The sequence below is a fragment of the Oryzias latipes genome, chromosome 5 (genome assembly GCF_053564925.1).
Source record: "Oryzias latipes strain Hd-rR chromosome 5, Olatipes_Hd-rR_3.1".
NCBI classification, from domain to species: Eukaryota; Metazoa; Chordata; class Actinopteri; order Beloniformes; family Adrianichthyidae; genus Oryzias; species Oryzias latipes.
Window position 1 is genome coordinate 23107308 of NC_136241.1, and position 21383 is coordinate 23128690.

The 21383-nt window shown below is 40.1% G+C and overlaps 2 protein-coding genes across 4 annotated transcripts in view; one reads left to right on the forward strand and one right to left on the reverse strand.

The window, feature by feature from the left end:
* The window catches only part of rnf123 (ring finger protein 123), a 95291-nt gene extending 82863 nt beyond the window's left edge, over positions 1–12428 (forward strand). For all 3 annotated transcript variants that reach the window (XM_011475239.4, XM_023955090.2, XM_078947516.1), the window contains exons 38-40: positions 1475–1569; positions 9236–9321; positions 11095–12428. In XM_011475239.4, the coding sequence (XP_011473541.1) occupies positions 1475–1569; positions 9236–9321; positions 11095–11194 (281 nt within the window). In that variant the 3' untranslated portion in view covers positions 11195–12428. The remainder of the gene's footprint in view (positions 1–1474; positions 1570–9235; positions 9322–11094) is intronic.
* A 4228-nt stretch (positions 12429–16656) lies between these two features.
* On the reverse strand, positions 16657–20153 carry LOC111947426 (uncharacterized). Its single transcript, XM_023954668.2, has one exon. The coding sequence runs from the start codon at positions 20036–20038 to the stop codon at positions 17771–17773; it is 2268 nt and encodes a 755-aa protein (XP_023810436.2). The 5' UTR covers positions 20039–20153; the 3' UTR covers positions 16657–17770.
* Positions 20154–21383: the final 1230 nt, after the last annotated feature.

Below are 21383 nucleotides of genomic sequence, written 5' to 3' on the forward strand. Positions count from 1 at the left end.
GAAAATTAAAAACTAAATGTATTTAGGTAAAGAGGTTTTTATTTTTTTTTATTTTCAATATTTCCTTCAAGTTTAAAATGTGTAGCTTTAAGTTTAGATCTGATTTCAAATTTTCAAAATTTTCTTTTAATTTGCAGTGTTCTTTTTTTCAACTTTACAATCTTCCTATTCTTTCATTTTAAAACGATCCTGATTTGACCCCATGCAACACTTTGTGAATGACTTTGGCGATAAAAGAGGAAAAAAATGATTTAGCAACACACTCTGAAACTGTTTAGTTAATAAAAACTGAACGGACTCCAACATGCTTCAGGCTGGTATTAACCTCCTCCTAAAACCTTTTCTTTCTGTTCAGGAGAATTTGGATAAAGATTTACAGAGAATCTGTATTGTAAAAGAAGAACGACACTATCTAAACATGCCACATTGTTCACACAAATTATGTTATTGAGACTAACATTGTTTTCAGAATCGGTTTCTGAATATGAGTTCATCTTTTTTTAGATTAAATGCTTTTGTGGCTTTTCACTGAACATTTCCATCGAAACAGTTGCTCTGCAGATGATCTGAAGGGGGGCGTTTCTGTAAAGAAGCAGATCTACACCCAGATTGATTTTTTTATCTCTCAGTGATTCATAAACTGTCCAGTTGACTAGATCCAGTCGTTTTTTTGTTGTCAGATTTCCGAGCTTGAATGAATGAAACTTTATATATGTAGCGCTTAACATCTTCTTTAGGGTACCAAAGTGCTTTGCAGTAAAAGAACGACAAAAGATAGCTAGAAAAATTAAGAACAAAAGGTCAAAAACAGCATAAAACTACAAAAAGCAATAAAATACATGAAAGGCAAATAAGAATGCATTAAAAAAATAAAAGAAAATAAAAATGCCACCACCAACTACTGAGTATTAAAAGCCATTCTGAAACGGTACGTTTTTAGTTGACATTTAAAACTGCTGAGGTCTGATATCATGCGCAATTCTAAGCATCTTATCACAGCATTGAAGTGTATACTATTCGTCCACTGCTGTTGTGGACACAAGCTAGGCCTTTTACTTCAGTCTGAGGTTGATATCTGAACTCATCACCGAGACGTAGCCTGATTGTTGTGGATCCATTTAGCAGAACCACTCTGAGGTTTGAGCGCCTCTGTAATTGTCCATCAGAGGGATTTCCTTCTGGTAAACTTTCCTTCTAAGCATTTGTTTTTTTCAACTAAGAGGAATAGAAAAAAAATCAGCATCTATTAGCTTTTCCAACTAACATGGAAAATAGTTTTCTTCTTAGAAAAAAAAAGTAAAAAAAAAAACAGAGGAACATCGGATAATGAACACTTGTCAAACAGGAAATGTTCAGGTTGTATGTTTGCAAAGATGAAACGGTCACACCAACGATCATGATATATGTTTTGTGTTCAGGAAAAGGTCTAAACTTTAGATCCGATCTTCTGAACCTCTTGTTTTCCTGCCGACAGACACAGACTACATCAGTGAGGAGGAACGGCAGAAGGTGGAGCACATGCTGACGTTTCTCACCGAGGAGTCCAAGCAGGCGGCAGCTTCCACTGCTGTAGGTGCCCCACACTCACACACCACAGCTCCCCAGCAATGTCCATGTTGCAGCTGTTTAGTCAGTTTCTGAAGTGAAGTGATTTCTTTCTAGCCAGAACAGGCTGTACTCTGAAGTAGGTCAGAACCCCCCCATAATTGGGTCAGACATTGACCCTGAAGAGTAAAGTCCTGACTCATCACAGGCTAATTGTTGGGTGTGGTCAGGACAGACTTCTTCAATGCTTCTTCTCTCAAAGAGGAAACCCGATCCTGGCTTTCCTGAAGCTTCAGAGTGGACTCTGCCCCAAAAGAAGGGTGTATTATTGATTATGGGTGGAGGATGCATAACAACACGTCAACTGTTTCCATTCCCTTAGAAAATTATTTGTTATGAGGAAAAAAAACAACAGTAGTGCATGGTTGTTACCTTTTTTTTCTTTTTTTAAACATTCGCTCTCTTTTAAACAAACAACTGTTTTTGTTGTTTAAAAAAAAAAAAGATTAATATATCCACAGGTCTGCCTCGCTTTACAGTAAGAATGCCCTTAGCAAAAAGTAAACTAAATTTTATTCTATAAAATATACTTGAGTTTTAATATGGCAGGTTTACTATAAACCATTTATGCATAGTGTAGGAAGGAAGTACATTAACTGAATTCTTCAGACTAAATTGGAACATTTGAAGTTTACAATAAATAGAGTGTAAAAAGTAAACTTCAAGTGTACTGCCTCATTTTTAGTATAGACCAAGTATATTTAACTTGTGGTAAACTTAGGCAAACTACTTCTTGCAGAAGACGTCTCTAGGTGTGTGTGTGAAAATGTGTGTTTGTGAGTGTGTGCCCCTGCAACACACTGGCCACCTATTCAGGGTGGACCCCGTCTTCACCCAACAGTAGCTGGGATAGAATGAGATAAAGATGATGACACTCTTAAAGAATCAACACAGGTAGTCGTCACACATTCCGATATTGAATCAAAGGCTGCATTTACACCGCAGGTCTTGATGCCCAAATCCGATTTTCTGACTATATTCGATTTTTTTTGACTGCCCGCTTACATCATCTTTCAAAAGTGACCCGTATCCGATTTTTGCATTTACACTAAACAATGCTGAAACTATCAAACGTAGACGTTCTGAGGACTATGTAGCAGCTTTTTCGCCTTCCGTGGACCTCCTTTGGACTTTTGTTTTTGACTGCGGTTGTCATGGAGGCAACGCAGCGATAGAAGGAGGCGTTGCCTTGGGCGCTCCTGAGGGGATCATGCACGGGAGAGGAAAAAGGATGGCTGCTCGGCCGGCTTATGTGCTCTCGCTGAGTTTTGAATGAGGAAGTGTTTGCAGACGTTGTGCTGTCCTAACAGTTTGATCCTCCAAGCAAAGGAATAAACGGCTATTAGCCTGTTCCAGAGCAACAGTGTCCCGCTTCGTTAGTTACCGTTTGCGTCCCGACCGGGACCGGACGGAAATAACAGCGGTTTCCGACTACGGTCTGAAGCCTGAGGCTGAAAGGTAACACGCTGATGGGGCTCCAGCTGTCCTCCAACAGCAAAATCAGCGCACAAAAGCACCTTAATAAGTCATGTGATCTCAGTTGGTGGTGTCCACCTGAGTTGACGGCACTGATGTACGAATTGCATTTACTGGGGAATATCCGATTTGTCTGCTTACATGGCACACGCAAATGATTCTTATCCGATTCATATCCGATTTATTTCCACATATGAGTGAGGCCTGAATCCGATCTGAGAAAAAGGGAATCCATGCATTTTTTTTCCTGCTTACACGTTCACCGGTCATATCCGATCTGTGCCACATGAGAGGAAAAAATCAGAATTGGGTCTCTTGAACCATGCAGTGTAAATGCGGCCTAAACGTCAACTTGCAGCAGCATCACATATAAATTAGGTTAATTTGTTAATATTTGTCTTTTATTGGTAAAAATTATTTTATTTAAACATGATTGTGTGTCGATGTTATATAATAGTCATATTTGTAAAAATCTATTTAAACAACTTCCAAGGTTTTTAGCTCCACGCTGGACACCATACTGGTCCACAGTCGGTCCATCCTGCACTTGTCTACCTCCTCCTCCTCATTTCCATCCCTTTAGAAGAAACATTTGTTGACTCGCATACATACTGTGTGTAGAAAGAACGTCAGATGATTTACATAATGAGTTCTTGCCTTCCTTCTTCCCAGAGGCCCGGTCTGCTCAGTGAGACTGTGAGCAGATTTATGGCCTCACAACACGGCCGCATGCACAAACACGCACACTTTCAAATTAGACATTCCCACAGGCTCAGACTCACACAAAGGTTACTTATCAGGAGCTGACAGGCCTCTGCCGCCGATACCAACCTTCTTGCTTTATCAGACGAGCATCCCTGCAGAAACGCAGGAAACCGTCTTAGTTTTCTTTGCATTCAGAGAAACTCAAACATTTAAAGTGTTTAGGCTCCATTAACGTCACAATGTCTTTCCACACCTCTGCCTCTTTGCGGATTTTTAGGTCTGAAGCATTAAATTTGTTTACTTTCTGAAGACACCTAAACGATTAATTTTACGACATTTAAGATCTTAACACTATTTCCCAGTTTCCTTAACCAAGTTTTTGCTTCAGGAATTGATCACCACTTACAGAAACATAGATGAATCCACAGCAAACTTCTGATCTTAATATGAACCTATGTTTTCAGTTGTCATTCGTTAGACTTACAGAGAAGCAGTTTTGGGTCAGGCATCTTGGTCAGCTTTCCACAGGTTTTCTGCAACACGGTCTCCCGGAATTTTGACCTGCTCTTCTTAAAAGCGGCTCAGACATTGATAGGTCGGGTGTCCACACCTCCTTTCTTGTACTTACCTATTCAGAAATATACTTTTTAGACTAAGATGAGAGCTTTGTGATGGCCACAATACCTAGCTTCCAATTCAACAATTATGGTTTAAGGGAAAATCTAGATCACATTTTAATGGTCTCTTTGTGAAATCTACTGTACAAATAACATTTAAACCAGGTGCAGATATTTTACAGAGAATGAAGACAAACTTTAACTTTAAAGGTTAAGGGACACTAAAGGCTAAAAAAGTATATATATAATAAAATAGCAGTCCATGAAAGTATTGTCTGACACTAAACCAGTCCGTGGCCTGAAAAAAGTTGGGGACCGTTTCTCTGGAACTGTAAGGCTTCGCCCTTTTCCGTTTATCATTACAGCTGAATAGTTCAATTTCAGTTTTGTCGGAGGGCAGGACGTTTCCAGAGGTTATTCTTTTGGTCTCATCTCCATTTCCAAACTGTAGGCTGGCTTTTATAAAAGTTTTGAATGAATTATTTTCTTCTCCAGTAATGTCCTTTCAGCTCATGGTTGGACAGCACAAGATCTTCAGTGGATTAGGATACTATTCTACCAGTTTCAGTCAGTTTTTTCACAAGGCTTTTATTTTCTGCTTTTGAACTTTTAGGTTTCTGACTACCTTTGTGTGAGTGTTTTGCTCTTCAAGAAGATGTGACGAAGCAATTTATTTATTTCACACTAAAAGAAGGGACAACTCCTGATCAACAACTACAACCGTATTTTCCGGACTATAAGTCGCTCCGGAGTATGAGTCGCACCGGCCCAAAAATGCATTATAAAGTAGAAAAAAACACAGATAAGTTGCACTGGACTATAAGTCGCATTTTGACGGGAAATTTATTTGACAAAATCTGAGACCAAGAACTAAGGTCCACGACCTCATATGACACAATCATAGCAGATTGTTTATCTCATAATTTCACCGTAATTCTGTCTCATACTTATTTATTTATTCCTTTCATGAAGCATCATTGGCCAACTAATACTCTGTTTTCATCCTGTATTTGTAGAAACAGTTGTCATTTTTATTGCATTTCTGAATCTATGATATCATTGGAAAATAGAATATTATGTTGTTAGCCTTCAAGATCTTACTGTAAAAAAAGTTTGCTGATTCTCTGAGTCACTTAACATACCTCATACATCAAATTGACCCAGGAACATCATCTCTGTTCCTCACAAATGAACATAACAGGAGGGTTAACAATGTATTTATTTCAATTTATTTCTAATATAAGTCGCTGCGGAGTATAAGTCTCACCCCTTGCCAAACTATGAAAAAAAGGGCGACTTATAGTCCGGAAGATACGGTATCCCAGCAGGGGCTAAACATGTAAAGACCTCATTCTTCTGACAGACGTCCGATTAGGTCTTTGGCAGCTTGGGGTCGTGGCATCGAAGGTTTGTGACTCTGTACGCATTCACTGGAAACTACAAGGCTGAAGTGAAGACGCAGAGTTCATGCACAGTCAGCATCTCCCAAAGATGGATGTAACCGCCACGACACGAGCCACTGCTCCACGGAGTGCTGAATCCTCAACTTCAGCACTCCGTGGTCGACATCATGTTTTTTTTTTTTGGGCAGAAGAGACTTGCGATCAATATAACTAAAGACATGATGGCTCCTTACTTTTCCCACTGGGATGAACCCCACTTTTCCTTAACATCTGACTTTAGAGTGCAGTTTAAGTGTTTCATTAGCATTCATTCCTTCATCACATGACTATCAGCTCCTCTCCAATCTGCATTAATGGGGACTCATCATCATCTGGGTGCGCACTCCGATTTTTTAAATTAGGCTGCTGCAGGCGTGAACGCAGCTCACTCTGTCTTTCCAGATTTAACTTTTACACATCCAAAAAAACTCACTTTCAGGATCTGACTCAACTCTCAGACAAAAGAAAAGGAGGAGCAACTTTATTGTCTGCAGAAAAGTTCACAGTGTGGATCCTGTCAAACATAAATACGTAAGCGTGAGGATGATCAGCTCAGCACACAGAGTTCCTGCTGTGATGTCCTGGAAGGAACTGGTAGTTACTTGACCAAAGTGTTAGTTCAGTTCCTCAGGCCAACAGGAAATGTCTTTTCTCAGTAATCAGGCATACTTTTATTTTGAAAAACAAGCTCAATTAGTAGTTCTTTATATCAAAATGTGATTTATTTATTTTTCTTCTTCAAAATTTGACAATATCACAGTAATATCACCAGGCTTTATGGCTAAATTAAAACTTTCTGCCATTTGAAAAACAATGGAGGTCTGGATCTTCTCTTATCTGCATGGTTTGATTGGACTTGTTCTATGGGAAATTCAACCAAAGATTAGAATCTGCCTTAAATGGGTATTTGGAGTTTAAAAGTTTGCATGTGACACAGCTTTTCAGAGCAATCCTTTCCTGGTGGACGCATCCATACCTGAGACGAAGGAAAGGCAGTGCATGAAGATGAACTGTAAAGAAAAAAAATAATAGGGATGATGTGACAGAAAAATGAGCTTTAAGACCAGAGCAAGGAGAAGTAAAAAGTCTTCAAAGGAAGGAGAACGCTGATCCTTTTTTTTTCCACATGGAGTTATCAAAACCGCAGCAGATGCTGGAATGAGAGTGAATACCAGCAGCAGCGCAGAAGATGAATTACCTGACAAGAAGATGGCGAGCACCAACTGATATGAGAGATAGAAGAAAAGGGGGTTTTAGTCCCTTCGGTTTAGAGAAAAACAGCCACACTCAGCCATGCTCTATTTCAGGGGTGTCGAAATCCAGACCTCGAGGGCCTGGATTTGGACACCCCTGCTCTATTTACTCTGACCAGCTGAAGATCTGTCACTGGCTGCCGAAGAGATGTTCTGATCCGATCACGTGATTTAATGTCCAGCCTGATCGTGCAGTAGATTGGAATTGGATGTTTTATCCCAATCAGGGACCAGATATTTATTTTATGCTCATTATTATGAACAGCGCTGTATATCACAAATAGTGCAGTAAAGTTGCTGAGACAATTAAAAAGTCAGACTTCTGGGCTTAAAAACTCTGTTAACAAACGTTTAAAACTGACAGCAAGTCTCTTGTGCATTCTCTCTTGAAACAATTACCTAGTAAAGCATTTAATAAAAAAAGATAGGGTTTTTGTTTCTTTTTAATGAAAACGGCTCTCTCCATGCCCCCAACAGAGAGACGGTCATGAGACGGCTTATAGAGACCATCTACAGAGTGGAAGCTCCGGGAAAAGCGATCCGTAAAATTAATAAAATCCGTAATCTCTCAAATACCTAAATAAAAAAGTTGGTTCCATAGATATAAGCTAGTCTTAAAAATTCATCATCATAGTTATGCTACAACACAGACTTTATAAGAAAGTACAGGTAATCATTCATTGAGAAGAATTGTTATTGGCCATATTATTAACATCATGAACTACTGCCGCTCTGCAGAAACTCTCTTCTGGAAACAACAGGTTTCTTTTTATTTTGCCTAAAAGTGGCACAATCATTATTAATAGACCACTGGGAGCACTTTGAAAATAAATCAAAAGATGATTAAAATAGGTCTTTAAAGAATTTAGAATCTGCTCTGAGCTTCAGCAGTCACAACAACCCTGGAACCAAATCCCATCATATAACCTGCTTACATCTTTCACAGGAATGTGAACATGGAGTTTAACCTCTACTGGGGCTCATCTGTCTTTTTTTTTCCAGCAGATTCGAATTGAGCGGATTTATTCCCTTTTTTCTACACTGATTTGCTGCTTTACATAAAAAAAAGAGATGCCTGATCTTGAAGTAGGAACTTTGTCCTTTTATCCGCAACAATGTTCTTACTGCTTTTTTTTTTTTAACCATAATCGTTGAGCTGGAACCCCCACCCACCGGTTAAGTATCGTCAGGTGCGGGCTGGCAGACAGCAGCTCATGATTGCCCTCATTGTCCCCCAGTTTCTGTCGTTCTGACACATTTCTCAGTTTTTCTTGGGGCAGCCCACTTGCTTACAGACGTTAGTTGTCTCCCCCTCTCCCGGTGTTTTTTCTTTTTTCTTTCTCCATTAAAGCGTGTATTTACATTTAGCACATTTGTGTAAATTAGCAGTTTCACCTGCTTTTCCCTGAAAAAAACAGAGCGAGGCTTTCAGCTCAGACATGCACAGGAATCGGCATCCCTGTGGGAGGTGAGAAGTGACGGGAGGAACGGGAGCTGCGTGGAGGAGGACATAAGGGAGACATGACAGACCAGGTTGGGGGGGAGGGTGGTCCAGGTGTTGATAGATTTGACATTTCGTGATGTGTGCGGCCGGGACAGAAGAAGGAGAAGAAAGGTCATGTTTGATCTTCTACCAAGGAATGGAGAAAGTGACCATCTGATCTAGCTTATGAACTTTTAGTGAAGGATGCATGATCCGCTTTGGTCTAAACATCAGAGGAGCTTCAGCAGCTTCATTTTCAGACATGTTCAGCTGTCACTCAAATATAAATCAGAAACGTGTGTGTGTGTGTGTGTTAGGGCGGGGTGAAGACACTGATTGCTCGTGCTGATGAAGTTTGACCGGAAGGGTTTCTTTTTTTCTTCTTTTTTTTAGGAGTTTCTCCTTACCTAGAAGGAGGGTCAAAGGTCAAGGATGCCCAGTTTAGCCTAGTCTGTTTAGTTTAGCCATTACATATTAAGTTTTATAACTTCATGTTCTTTATGGTTTAATGTTTATTACACATTACCAGTATGAAGCCCATTGAGACGACTATTGTTGGAATATTTGGCTATAGAAATCAAATGAATTTGAATTGAATGTTACACCTGAGCTCTTCTGCTGCTGCCGGCTCTGAAAACGCCTTTCTGTCTGCAGCCGACCAGCGAGGAGGACCTCTGCCCCATCTGCTACGCCCACTCCATCTCTGCCATCTTCAAGCCGTGCTCGCACAAGTCCTGCAAGTGAGTCTTTCCATTCCTGTTCTCTGCCAAAGCACCAATTCAAAAACAGTTATCTCTAAAAATGAAAGAAAAGATGCAAAGCAGGCACAAAAAAAAAGCTTCACCTTTTCTGTTGTGGTTATGTTTAGTCTAAATCCTTAGAAAAAAATCACATGATCTTTATTACTTTTTACAAATGGCAATAAAAAGTGACCAATCAATTTTAAAGAATATTTTTTGGTGTTATAGCCTGAACTGTAAGTGAAATTAGGAAAATGTAAAAGAAAAACTCTTCTAATAGGAAAAAGAACATGAAATAGAATCAGACTCGTCTGCCTGTTGGGGGATGAAAACACCTACATGAATGGAACAGAATAATGGTCTGCAACCCCCAACCAACCAGGTTAATAAAAATTAAATTAGGATTAAAATATGCATCTTTGAATATTTCTTTATTCAAATTGTTGTGAATCAGGAGAAGACGACAAAATGCAGTTGGAAAAAGCTTATACTTGTGACGTGGAATCTCAGCTCCGCTCTGTTCTTATCCATCCATTAGGAGGCAAATAGATCCATTTATGTTTTCCTCATCTGGCTCAAAGCTGTATGGTTAGATAGCTCCAATATTGCACCACAATTTTGGTGCACCAGTATTGTTCGGTTGGGGGTTTGAGGGGCTGTGTGTTAGCATGAATGCGTATAAACAAAATGCTCTCATCGAGGGTAAGGAGGCGAGGGGTTGATCCATGCCTATGGTCCCATCCACAACTCAGATGCAAATTTTAATGACCAACTGCTCTGCTGAATGTCCTAGAAAAAGACAGTTTTTTATTTCCACTAAAAACACCATAATCCTAATTAACCAACCACTGAGAACGCTTCAAAAGAGGATTGGAGTGGCTGTTTTACTATTAACTTCAGATGGTGAGAGGGTGTTTGCATCCTGAAGTGAAGCAGAGGGAAGCTCCGCACTCAGACACGAAAAACACCAAAAACTCAGGAGGCGTAGCAGTCCTCAAATCTGTCCATCTGCTTCAATTAAAACTAAAGAAATTACCTCTTTTTTGAAAAACAAATTCTTAAATGCAGACTTTCCGTCAAAGGACATAAAACCAGCCACTAATATTATATAAAGAGGAATTAAATGAAGTCATTGGTGACACATAAAAGCATAATCTTTAGTGATTATGTATGCATGAACAAAAAGGGATCCTCATGCTTTAGAACTACAGTCTGGGCCAGAGCTGATAAAACTCTGAACCAATTTGCTTCAAACTTACAATGCTACACTTCAAACTGATTTATTGTTTAAATTTCTGAGTTTGTTTCGTTATGAAAGAGGGTTTTCATTTTTTATCAGCATTTCAAACTCAGCAAAGGTTGAACTTGCGTCATTAACAAAGTTAATTCTTGCAATAAAACTGAACCAAAACGTTATTCTTCAGAAACAAAAGAAATAACATGAAAGAGGAACCAATCTTTGAGTCATTACTGAATCCTGTTGAATGAGATCAGTTTAAATGTAAAATCTTTTTTAAAATATTCATCTGAATGAGGTTTTCCCTTGATTTACTGCAGCTTGTCCCAGTTTCAGTTCAGTAGTTAAAAGTTCATTTTAATCGGTTTGGTTAAAACGATCCTTATGTAGGTTTATAAAAAAGGAAACAACTTGGAACCACCTAAGAAGAACTAGAAACCACACAGATAGTTTAAACTTATATAACTAGGTTAGATCACTTAGAAAGTTCAGATGTAGATGTGATCAAATGTCCGTCATCCTTCTGTCCTCTGCAGAGCCTGTATCAACCAGCATCTGATGAACAAGAAGGACTGCTTCTTCTGCAAAGCCACCATCACTGGGGTGGAAGACTATAACAAGCCAGCCTCCTCCTAACACAACAGACACACAAACATTAGGCAGAGAAGCAATGACAACACTTCTCACATCAGTCAATCCAAAGATGAGTTACGTTTGACTTTTATTCTTTATTTGTGTTATGCGTTTTGTCAATAAAGCTCCCTGTAACACGCACCTTTTTTTTTATGAAGCGCACACACAGAAGGTTGTGTGCGAGTGCTCATCACAGCAACACCTGAACCACACGACGCACAACTGTCCTCCAGACTGCCGTGTGACGAGGAAACGTGCAGTTCCGTGACAGGAAGCTAATCAGACTTGCGCTTGTGTGAGTCTGTTGTGTGTTTTTGTTGTGAAACTCTAGATGTAGATAATTGAGAGGATCTGGTTTGGTGTTCTGATCCAAGAAAGAAACCAGTTTTTACAAGTAAATAAACATCACGTAGACACATGCACACATACGTACATACATGCATGCCTGAATACAGAGGCTGCAGAAACAGGGGCTCCTGGGAAAAAAACAAAACAACCTATTCATCACAAAGTGCTGGACACTCACAAACACTTTGGAAACACTTTTGATTTTCTGAACCGGGTTTGTGCAACGCTGGGACTTTGTGTTGATGTGTAAGAACTTTTCTCTCAGACAAAACACGAAGAGAAGCATTCCTCCAGCAGTTTCAGGGACAGTTGGCTCTCGAACATCAGGTCCGCTGGAGGAAAATGTCCCTTTCTGAATCCAACGGGAGGACAGGTCCGTGTCATCGGCTCAGATCCAGAGATTCTGCTCAGTTTCAGGATTTCTGCGTCACTGCTGATCCTGGGCCAGTGCAGGAATGTTACCGCTGAAGCTGCTCCACTGCTGGCCTTCTCTGACTGTGTTTGTGTGATCTGCACTGGAAGTGAGGACTGCAGGTTTACAGGTTTCTTTCATGAGACACAAACATGTCCACATGAAACTGCATTAAATTATTTGTTTAGACCTTTTGAGGCTTTTTTTGTTTCACAGTTTCTGTCTGTCTCACTGTTTTATGTGCTGCTGCAGGTTTTTATTTTTGTTTTAGCGCTGGCACTGATTGACACAATCATCCAGACCTCTGTATTTCTGCATAGGTTATGCATGTAACCTTGTCAAGTCAGAACACACATTCAGCCTAACAAGGTTTGTCTGAGTTTATTCAGTGATGATACTCTGATTCACTTTAGCGCAACACTGGAATGATCTGATCCTTCATGAACGCTGAAATAAAATCACTGACAGTCACTGAAACTCCTGATCTTCTCTGATGGACCTGATCTTCTCTGAAGGACCTGACTCTGTAAGTCTGGATGAAGCAGTCCAGAACAAGATCCTGCATTAGGAGAAGCATATGTTTGAGCCGAAATGAAGAATAAAGCAAAGCCAAACCTGAGCTGAAGGTTGGGTAAGAACCTTCACGTTTCAGGATAGACCAGATCTGAAGCACGACTGCATAGATAAAAGGACAGACGAGCATCACCTATATAAAATAAAGTGCTTGATTTTAGATCTAATTTTTCGTTAAAATATAAAACAAAGCAGGGTAGGGACTTACAAAATCATTTTTAGAAATCATTAGTCTTTTAGAAATCATCTGTACTGTTGCTAAATTGAACTTTATTACACAAAGGAAAAGGCTGCATTTTGTAAAAGTCTTAATATACAGCCATTTCTAAAAGAAATAGTCTGAAGTCACTTGTACATATTGTCTAAAAATCACTTTATATCAACCAAACTTTGAACAGACTGGATTGTATGGGGTCAAATTCAGATCAAATGAAAGCTCTTGGTGGTTATTGGTTGGTGCCAATGTTTGGCCATCAGTGTGTGAAAATGTCTTTGCATGGGTGAATAGGACTGTGACTGTAAAGTGCTTTGGGTCTTCTAAGCAGCTAGTAAAGCTCTATATAAGTATACACTGCTAACCAGTAGTAACAGTTGAACAGTGATGTATTACAGCAGGGGTGCCCAAATCCTGGCCTGGAGGGCCGGTGTCCTACATGTTTTTCAACCATCCTGCCATTGAAGTTCCTTATTGGCTAAACACACCTGACCCAGTTAATCCGCATCAGATAAAGCAGGGTTTTTGGAAAACTAGCAGAAGACTGGCCCTTGAAGACTGGCCCTTGAGGCCTGGATTTGGGCATCCCTGTATTACAGTTTAGAAGTCTTTCCATACACTGTTGAAAAGTTTGCTTCCCTTCCTTTTCAATTTGTGGTTTAATGTTTTAAAGGTTTAATGAACACACCTGATCCAGAAATTCAGAAGCAACAAATGCAGGGAGACCTGGAAAACAGGAATTGTGGTAGAGGGCCATGGTTGGGCAGTCTTGATTAAGCCTATCCCCTCTTTGATGTTGCCCTTGTTGTCATGGAACCCACAGATGACCTGCCCCATGGAGTCAGACGCTTCATCTGATGCGCCAAGCTTCACTTTTAGGGTTTCAGGCTGATGATCTTTGTCATTCTGAATCCCAAGTAATTCACCACCATCCTCATGGTAAAAACCTTTTGTGCCATATTCTAGCAAGAAATAGAAACCTAACAGAGTCAAACCCAGAACCAACCACTGGGTTAAACAGACAATCGGTGAATAAATCACATTTAGTTGGTCGTGCTAAGTTAATGTTTGTGTGGAATCAACATGTGGACATCATTTTAAAATCTGGTCCTGAAAGAAATCCTGAAAATGAGTGATGACAAAAGAACAATAGATTTGAGAAACATTGAGATTTATTTGTTTTTCATTTCTATGTCATAACAGCAGAAAATACTAGGTGGCATCGCAGATTTCTTCTCTTTAGCTGGAGCTTTTGTAGCTTGGTGTTGAGAGGTTTGCTTTAGATCAGGATGGAGGGCCCAGTCCTCAGGTTCTAACTTCTTTATCCCTGCCCAGTTTGCTGCTGGTTCTGGTGTGTTCACTAATTCAGAATCAGTGGAATAACAGACATTTAGGGGGTAAAATCCTTTAGACCTTTCTTGGTTTTGTGTTGCACACACACAGTGTGTGCATGTATAGAGGAGGCGGTAAGTGTGACAGATCTGGCAAACAGTAACATAGAGAGGAAGATGAGAGGTGGAGAAGAACTGGAGCAGATGTGGAGGTCCAAACTGGTCCCAGTGATAAAACAGACTGAAGATCCCAGGAGGGACGAGAGAACTTCATCTGTGCCTCCTCTGTGTGCGCTGATCCATCCGGCTACCTGACACCAAGCCGAGTGGACCCGCTTTATAGATCAAGACAGAAATAGTTCCTCCTGAGAGATATGGAGATGAAGAGGAGGAGGACAGCACAAGGACGCTGTTGCCACAGAGCGTATTTATAGAGGAACAGAAGCCTTCCTTTTTCCCTGATCGATGAAGAAAGCAGTTCACGACCCATCCACAAATGGAAGCCTGCCCCAAGTTTGTGTGTGTGTGCGTGTCTGAGTGTGTGTGCAACACTAAATAAGTGGGTCAATGACAAACGGGGAAAAGTTTTAGTTGTCGACAGTTTAAATTGTCTGCATTGTGAAGCCTCTGCTCCCCCATCCCGGTGATCTGGGTTATTTTGGAGGCAATGCAGCCAATGGGAGCGCAAGCCGAGCAGTGATGTGTATTGAGATGATGGAGTGAACTAATGGAGAGGTGTGAAAGAAAAATGAGGCTTGAGTTTATGTCTGCATAGCTGTGCAGAGGACAGACAGACCAACAGGACCCCTTCAAAATCTAAAAATGTCAAACCCAAGTAGATTTTTTTAGATAACTTCATTGTAGATGATGTGCGACCTGTATTTTAAAATAATGGTTTTAGTACAAAAACACTTTTACTTATTTTTAAAGCTTACAAGAAAACATAAAATTAAATTTCCAAATTTAACTAAGGAACTTTACAAGATGAATAGTTGCTTTAAAAATAACAAATAAATGTTCAAACAAACAAGCCCTGACAATCATAGGTCCACCATCGTAACTGTTAATGTTAAGTAATTTTGTTGACTGCTGTTCAATGAAAGCAAGGCTCTTAACTTTGGCCTCATCTGTCCAAAAGAGGTTTGCAGACCTCTGAGGTGCTGTAAGGTTTTCTTTTGAGCTCGTCGTCTTTTGGGTTTGCATTAGTTGACACGCTGGCTGAAGCGATTTCAATGGCCGGATTTAGTTTGGACATCCAGTGGCTGGATAGCTCCGTTAGTTAAGTGCAGGAATGGCACATGGGAAATCAGAGTTTGATTCCCAGGGGGTGCAATGAGCTTCATCCAGTGGGTAAGACCTCTCACTATGTAGCTACAAAGGGGTCTCCCTGTGCCATTCCCCACCCTGGATAATATACAGAGTTGTGTTATGAATGGCATCTGGTGCAAAAATCTACACCAATAAAAGCTGATTCACTGTGGTGACCCCTGAAGGGATATGCAGAAAGGGGAACATCAAAAACTTATTAGAGTGGGACTTTTAGTTCCCATTAAACGTTCTTTAAACATCTCCACTTAAGAAGACTGAGATCTTAAAAATGTACTTCAGTTCAGACTGACGGGGCTCAGATTAATAGATTTTTGGGACTACTGTCCAGCAGAAATCTTTCCCATTTTACGTCTATATTTGGGTTGATAAACAAACAAACAGCCTGTGATTGGCAAGTTCTCTTAGCCGACATCGTATGAATGATTTAAAACGGGCATAAACCATGAAACCCTCAGTTAGTCATCAAGCAGATGTGTTTGTCGTTCTAAAGTGAGCCAGCTTCAGCCACTAAAACACAGAAACATATGACAGAGAACACCAACTTATAGATAACAGAAGACTGCAGTTCATTATTAAAATTTAACAAAGTTTAAGCATTCAGAGATTTTATGTGGGTGCAGGGTGGGTGAAGCTGTGCTGCTTAAAATTATCAGACATAAAATGAATGCAGTTTCTTTATTAAATCAGCTGAAAAGTGATTTAATATATCTTCAAGTTTATCTCTAAAACCTGCAGGACAGCGGCCCTTGAGGACCAGAATTGCCCACCCCTGTTTTAGAGTAAGGCTTTGGGAACTCTTTAGACAGAGTAAACTTCAACCTTGATAATGACTCACTTCATTGTTCTTTTTTTGTGTGAATTGCTCTTAGTCTGGCCCATCCCCTGGCATCAATAGGCCCCGGCAGGGGCTATCAAATGGGGATTTTCTGGGGCACGCAAACCCCTCCACCGCGATAAGGTGGCAATTCAAGGAGGGGGGATTTTTTTGGTTTGTTTTATTACTTTGTAATTTTACTTTTAAGATACATAACACTTTAGCTACTTTTGGCTTTCATTTTCTTTATTCTAAGCTTTAGGGGACTAGAGCTTGGGGGGGGGGGGGGGGGGGTTGGAGAGAGGGAGAAACCAGAGCACCTGGAGAAAACCCTGTAGTTAAAATACGCTTTTATTTGCTATTTATTTTATTTTATTTTATGTATTTCTTTATCCTAAGCATTAGGGGACTAGAGTCTGGGGGGGGGGGGGGGGGGGGGGGGGGTTGGACAGAGGGAGAAACCAGATCACCTGGAGAAAACCCTGTAGTTAAAATACACTTTTATTTGCTATTTATTTTATTTTATTTTATGTATTTCTTTATCCTAAGCATTAGGGGACTAGAGTTTGGGGGGGGGGGGTTGGACAGAGGGAGAAACCAGAGCACCTGGAGAAAACCCTGTAGTTAAAAGACGTTTTTATTTGCTATTTATTTTATTTCATTTTATGTATTTCTTTATCCTAAGCATTAGGGGACTAGAGTTTGGGGGGTTTTTTTTGGACAGAGGGAGAAACCAGAGCACCTGGAGAAAACCCTGTTTAGATTGAAGGGGGCAGGGGGGGGAGCACAATTGCCTAACCTATGAGAAAAATATAACTGTTCTGTCACTAAAATACATTTTTTTTTATAATCAAACAAAATAGAAAACTCAGATAAAAAGTTTAAAAAAAACAAAGTAGTTAAAGAAAACCTAGCTAAGACGTAAAAGGGGTGTCGTGGAAAGTTACTTTTAAAACAATAAAATAAAAAATAGACTAGAAGATACACATTTACATGATACACATTTAGAATAGAAAAAGAGAAAAAGCCACAGTAGTTTTTACCCACACAATAATACTTAAATGTTTAACTCTTTAACACTGGAGCTTTTCCTACAGTTTGGCCGTTCTTGGACGGTCATAACTCCATCTAATCTGTTAAAGAATTAAAGCCTAAATGTGTGTGGGTGTTGGGGGGTGGCTTGGCATGTGGGGGGGCTTGGTGTGTGTGAGGGCTTGGTGTGTGTGAGGTCAATGGCGTATACGTATAAAGCGCTTTTGTACCTTTTCGAAGGCCCAAAGCGCTTTACAGTCACTGACCCATTCACACACACACATCCACACACACACATTCACACACTGGTGGCAGCTCCACTGCTGAACACTGGCGCCAACCTTCCACCAGAGGCAAGGTGGAGTTTAGTGTCTTGCCCAAGGACACTTTGACACAAGGGCATTCAGGGCGGGAATTGAACCTGCAATTTTACGATCAGGGTTTGACCGCCCTCCCCCTGCACCACAGCCGCCCCAGGGTTGTTGTTTTGGGGGGGGGGGGTGCAGGACTGTGGTCGGGGGTCCACTTAGTCTTTTTTTCTAGACCTTCTAAACAGGTTCAGGAACCTCCGACCAACACTTTTCTTTGGAGTCTTCTCTTTCAGCTCATCCACCTGCTGCTGTAGTTGATGAATTTGGACCTGGAAATCCTCCTGAGTTTTTCTGATGATGGACTTTTTCTTCTTGACAACTTTCTTTAGGTGAGCGATTTGTTGTGAAAGGGTGGACTTTTCTTCTTCCAGCTGTTGTCTTTCTTCTTCCAGCTGTTGTCTTTCTTCTTCCAGCTGCTGCTGTCCTTCCAGTTCTTTCTGGACCAAAGCAGCTCTTAACTTGGTTGACTCCTTTACCTCCAGGTCAAAGCTGAGTTTGGCTTGATTGGTTTTGATCCTCTCTTGTTCAATCTTTTCTTTCAACAGCTGTATTTCCCTGTCGAGGTTGGTTTCAATCCTGAAAGCGGCCTCCGTTATTGTCTCAAGCCGTTGGTCACTTTTCTCCAGCTTTTTCTTCAAAATGTCTGTGATCGCATCTTTTTCTCTGATGGTTCTTTTTAATTTTTCCATCTCGCCAGTGGAAAGCAATTCCGAAATTTTCTTTTGAGCTCGGTAACATGCTGCCTTATGCTTCTCACAATTTCTTTCCAATTTATCCATTTCTTTCAGCAGGGAGTCTTTTTCGTCCTCACATCTTTGTATTTCTTCGTTCGTCATCTCCATTTGTGAACTCAACCTCATATTATGGTCTTCTTTAAGATGCATTCTCTCCTTTTCAAAATTGTCCATAATGATCTTAAATTTCTCCTCGTGCCTCCGTTTTAGGTCCTCAATGTGATATTGTAGCTTGAAGATCTCACCGCTTGAGTCCGCATTCGATTTTTTTATTGCGGCCTTTTCCTCCTCATGAGTTATTCTTAATTCAAACATTTCTTGCTTGAGGGAGACGTATTCACCCAGCCAGCGTTCTCTTTCTTCAGCCAGCTGATTTTGTACTTTTGTTAATGCCAGCTGATGGTCCTTTAGAAGATGCTTTTTCTCCATTTCCAATTTGCTGGTGAAGTCCAAGTGTTCCTGCTCATGCTGCACTTTTAGGTTGTGCATCTGACGGAGTAGTTGGACATTCTTTTTCTTGGAGACTTTTTTAGATTTGGTCACCTCAGTCTCCTTGTCCTTCAGAGCTGTCTTTAGCTGAGTGATTTCTTGTAAGACAGAGGACTTTTCTTCCTGCCATTGCTGTCTTTCTTGGTTCTTCTGTTCTTCAAGGTGTTCAGCTTTCCCAGCAGCTTCCGCCAGCATGTAATCTTTCTTCCGTTGCTCCATTTTTAGGTCGTCAATCTGACCTAGTAGTTTTACAATCCTTGTCCTGGAGACCTTTTCAAATTTGCTCATGATGGTCTCTTTCTCTGTGATGGTTTCTCTTAACTGTTCCATGGTCTTCTCATTATTGGAGAGCGATTCCAAAAAGTTCTTTTCAGTTGCGGCCTTATCCTCCTCATGAGCTTTCCTTAGTTCAGCCATTTCTTGCTTGAGGGAGGTGTTTTCTTCTCTTTCTTTAGCCAGCTGATTTTGTGTTTCTGTCAGGTGGCTCAAAGAGGTTTCAGCTTTTGCTAAAAGTTCTGTCTTGTGGCTCATCTGTTCTTTAAAGTGATCAGCTTTCAGTGCAGCGTCCGCCAGCTTCTGATCTTTCTGCTGGAGAAGCTCCTTCAGACGCTCTACTTCACTTTTCATAGTGTTCTCTACTTGAAGTTCTTCTGCGTTCTCCACTGAGGTCGACTCAGAGGTTGAAGTCGGCTCATCCAAAGCAGTTGCGCTTTGTTTTCCCTTTCCCAAAGGTTTGATTTCTTTAGGCTGAGTTTTTTCAGGGACAGACACCGGCTTCACAGGAAAGAATGCAGCTGGGCGAAAGGAGACGGGTGGAGCAAAACTTAAGGGTTTTAACCCTAAAGTTTGGTTTTGCGGGCAGGTTTTAGGCTTGGCGTTTTCCCAATCCTGATGTCTTTTTGGTTCTGGAGTTTCTAGCATCTCAGGAAATTCTTCATCCTCACTTTTATAAAGGGGAGAATAATCATAGTGAGGAGTTTCTGGAGTCTCAGGAAATTCCTCCTCATCATCAGAAGGGGGAGAGTAATCATTGTCTTCGTCAATGTCATCCCAGTCCATGAAAGTGTCTAGTTTTTTAGGACTGGTAGAATCAAACCAAAATTCAAAAGTGGACTCATTCTCCACAAATTCCAAATTGCTGAGTTGAAAATTCTTTTGGGTTTTTCGGACAGGAAAAGGACGGCGCCTTGATGTTTCCATGGTATGATTTATTGAGGTTTCTACTAACAGTTTGACAGCAAAGGTTCTTTGTAAACGAAGTTACTTCTTAAACTTAAACTCTGTTCTTTGCGATAACCAAACCTGCGTGCAACAATGGATCACAATCTAAAGTTTTTGCTCCTATTTATAAACTTTTAACACAGATTATGTTACATCATATGACATCATTTGATATCAAATGTTTTCATTTGAAGTCATATGACATCACATGACATCAAATGTTTTAAACTGATGTATCAATTACGTCATTGGTGGTGTGATGCTTAGTGATGCAATCAGCTCTGAAATGGGGGAGTTTTTTTATTGGGGGGGGGGGGGGGGGGGGGTAGTTGTTGTTTTTACCAAAAATCAATTTTTAGGGGTAAAGAAGCACACGCAGACACACAAAAACACACCTTTGCAAACTACACAATCAACCTAAAATGGATCTAAATCCTGGCCAGGTGAAGTTTCAGGAGAGAAAGGGAGGTTAACTCCAAATTCTTGTTATGTTCACAAATATTTCAAGTTTAATTTAGTTTAAGTTTTCATTGATTTGCACATTTACATTTTAGGCAGGGTGTTTCATTTTTTTCTGTAGCCTCCTCTTGAGTTTACTATCGGGATTGCTTCAGTGTCAGATGTAAAATATTCATTCTGCATAAAATTGAACAAACCAACAATTTTTTTAAAAAGTGAAATACATTTTATTTGAAATCCATTGGTCTCTTTGAATGAATGTTTAATAACTAGTTATAAGGCTTCCATGTTGGTTGAGGCATTTTTTTCAACTGTGTAAAAAAAACAAAAACAAAGCTGCTTTATTCTGCTTTTATGTTTGTGGTCCGGCCCACTTGAGAACAGACGGGTTGAATATGGCCCCCGAACCAAAATGAGTTTGACACCCCTGGTTTAAAGCTTGGAGCAGAACATGCAGTACAAATGGCATGTTCACTCACTGTAAGAGAAAAAATATGAACTACTAGAATTTCTGTTTCAAATACAATTTAAAACAATGAAAAACGATTTTTGAAACTGAGGAATATGACATTTCAGTGGGATACATTTACATTTTTCCTCTTTTTTACATGTTTCTTTTTACGTGCTGCAGGACAATCACACTATACATTTCATTTACTTAATCAAGGTGAAGCAAAAAAAAAAGAAGCATTTTATTTTGAACTAAATTTGTCAATTACTTTTTCTGGCTTGAATTATTTTGACTTTTTAATGTAAACACTTACAAAAGCAGGAATTTTGAGTTTGATAAAAGAATAATCATGATAAAATTTTCATTCGTTGTTTCCTTTAAGTTATTTCTGTTAAACTTTTTATAGATAAACAA